We start from the raw sequence: 387 nt of genomic DNA on the forward strand, positions 1-387 counted from the left end.
CAGCAGTAGGAGCAGCCGCGCGGCAGTAGCAGCAGCCGCGCAGCAGCAGTAGCAGCAGTAGCAGCAGCTGCAGCAGCGCAGTAGCAGCAGCTGCAGCAGCGCAGTAGCAGCAGCAGCAGCGCAGTAGCAGCAGCGCTGCTGCAGCAGCAGCAGCAGGTTGTGACAGAGCTGCCTGCGTGATGCTCTTGAGCGGTGTTTGTTGTCTCTTGAAGAACTGCGAAATTAAAAAATGAAAAATGCGGGAAAGAGACGCAAAAGAATTTGCCAAGAAGCTGAGGTGTACGTGCACCCCAAGTTGCTGGCGTGTACGTACACCCCGAGCTCTGCGGTGTACGTACACCCCAAGTTGCGCACGGGCGGCGGGTCGAAACTTCGACAAAAGGAGTC

The 387-nt window shown here is 57.9% G+C and overlaps 1 protein-coding gene across 1 annotated transcript in view; it reads left to right on the forward strand.

The window, feature by feature from the left end:
- ETH_00036505 (mRNA decapping protein, putative) overlaps positions 1–52 on the forward strand; it is a gene marked incomplete at both ends in the record, with an annotated part of 4,864 nt that extends 4,812 nt beyond the window's left edge. The window contains one exon of the mRNA XM_013374548.1: positions 1–52. Coding sequence (XP_013230002.1) covers positions 1–52 — 52 coding nt within the window.
- Positions 53–387: the final 335 nt, after the last annotated feature.

This window comes from Eimeria tenella, genomic scaffold (assembly GCF_000499545.2).
Source record: "Eimeria tenella Houghton genomic scaffold, Eth_scaff2117, whole genome shotgun sequence".
NCBI lineage: Eukaryota > Apicomplexa > Conoidasida > Eucoccidiorida > Eimeriidae > Eimeria > Eimeria tenella.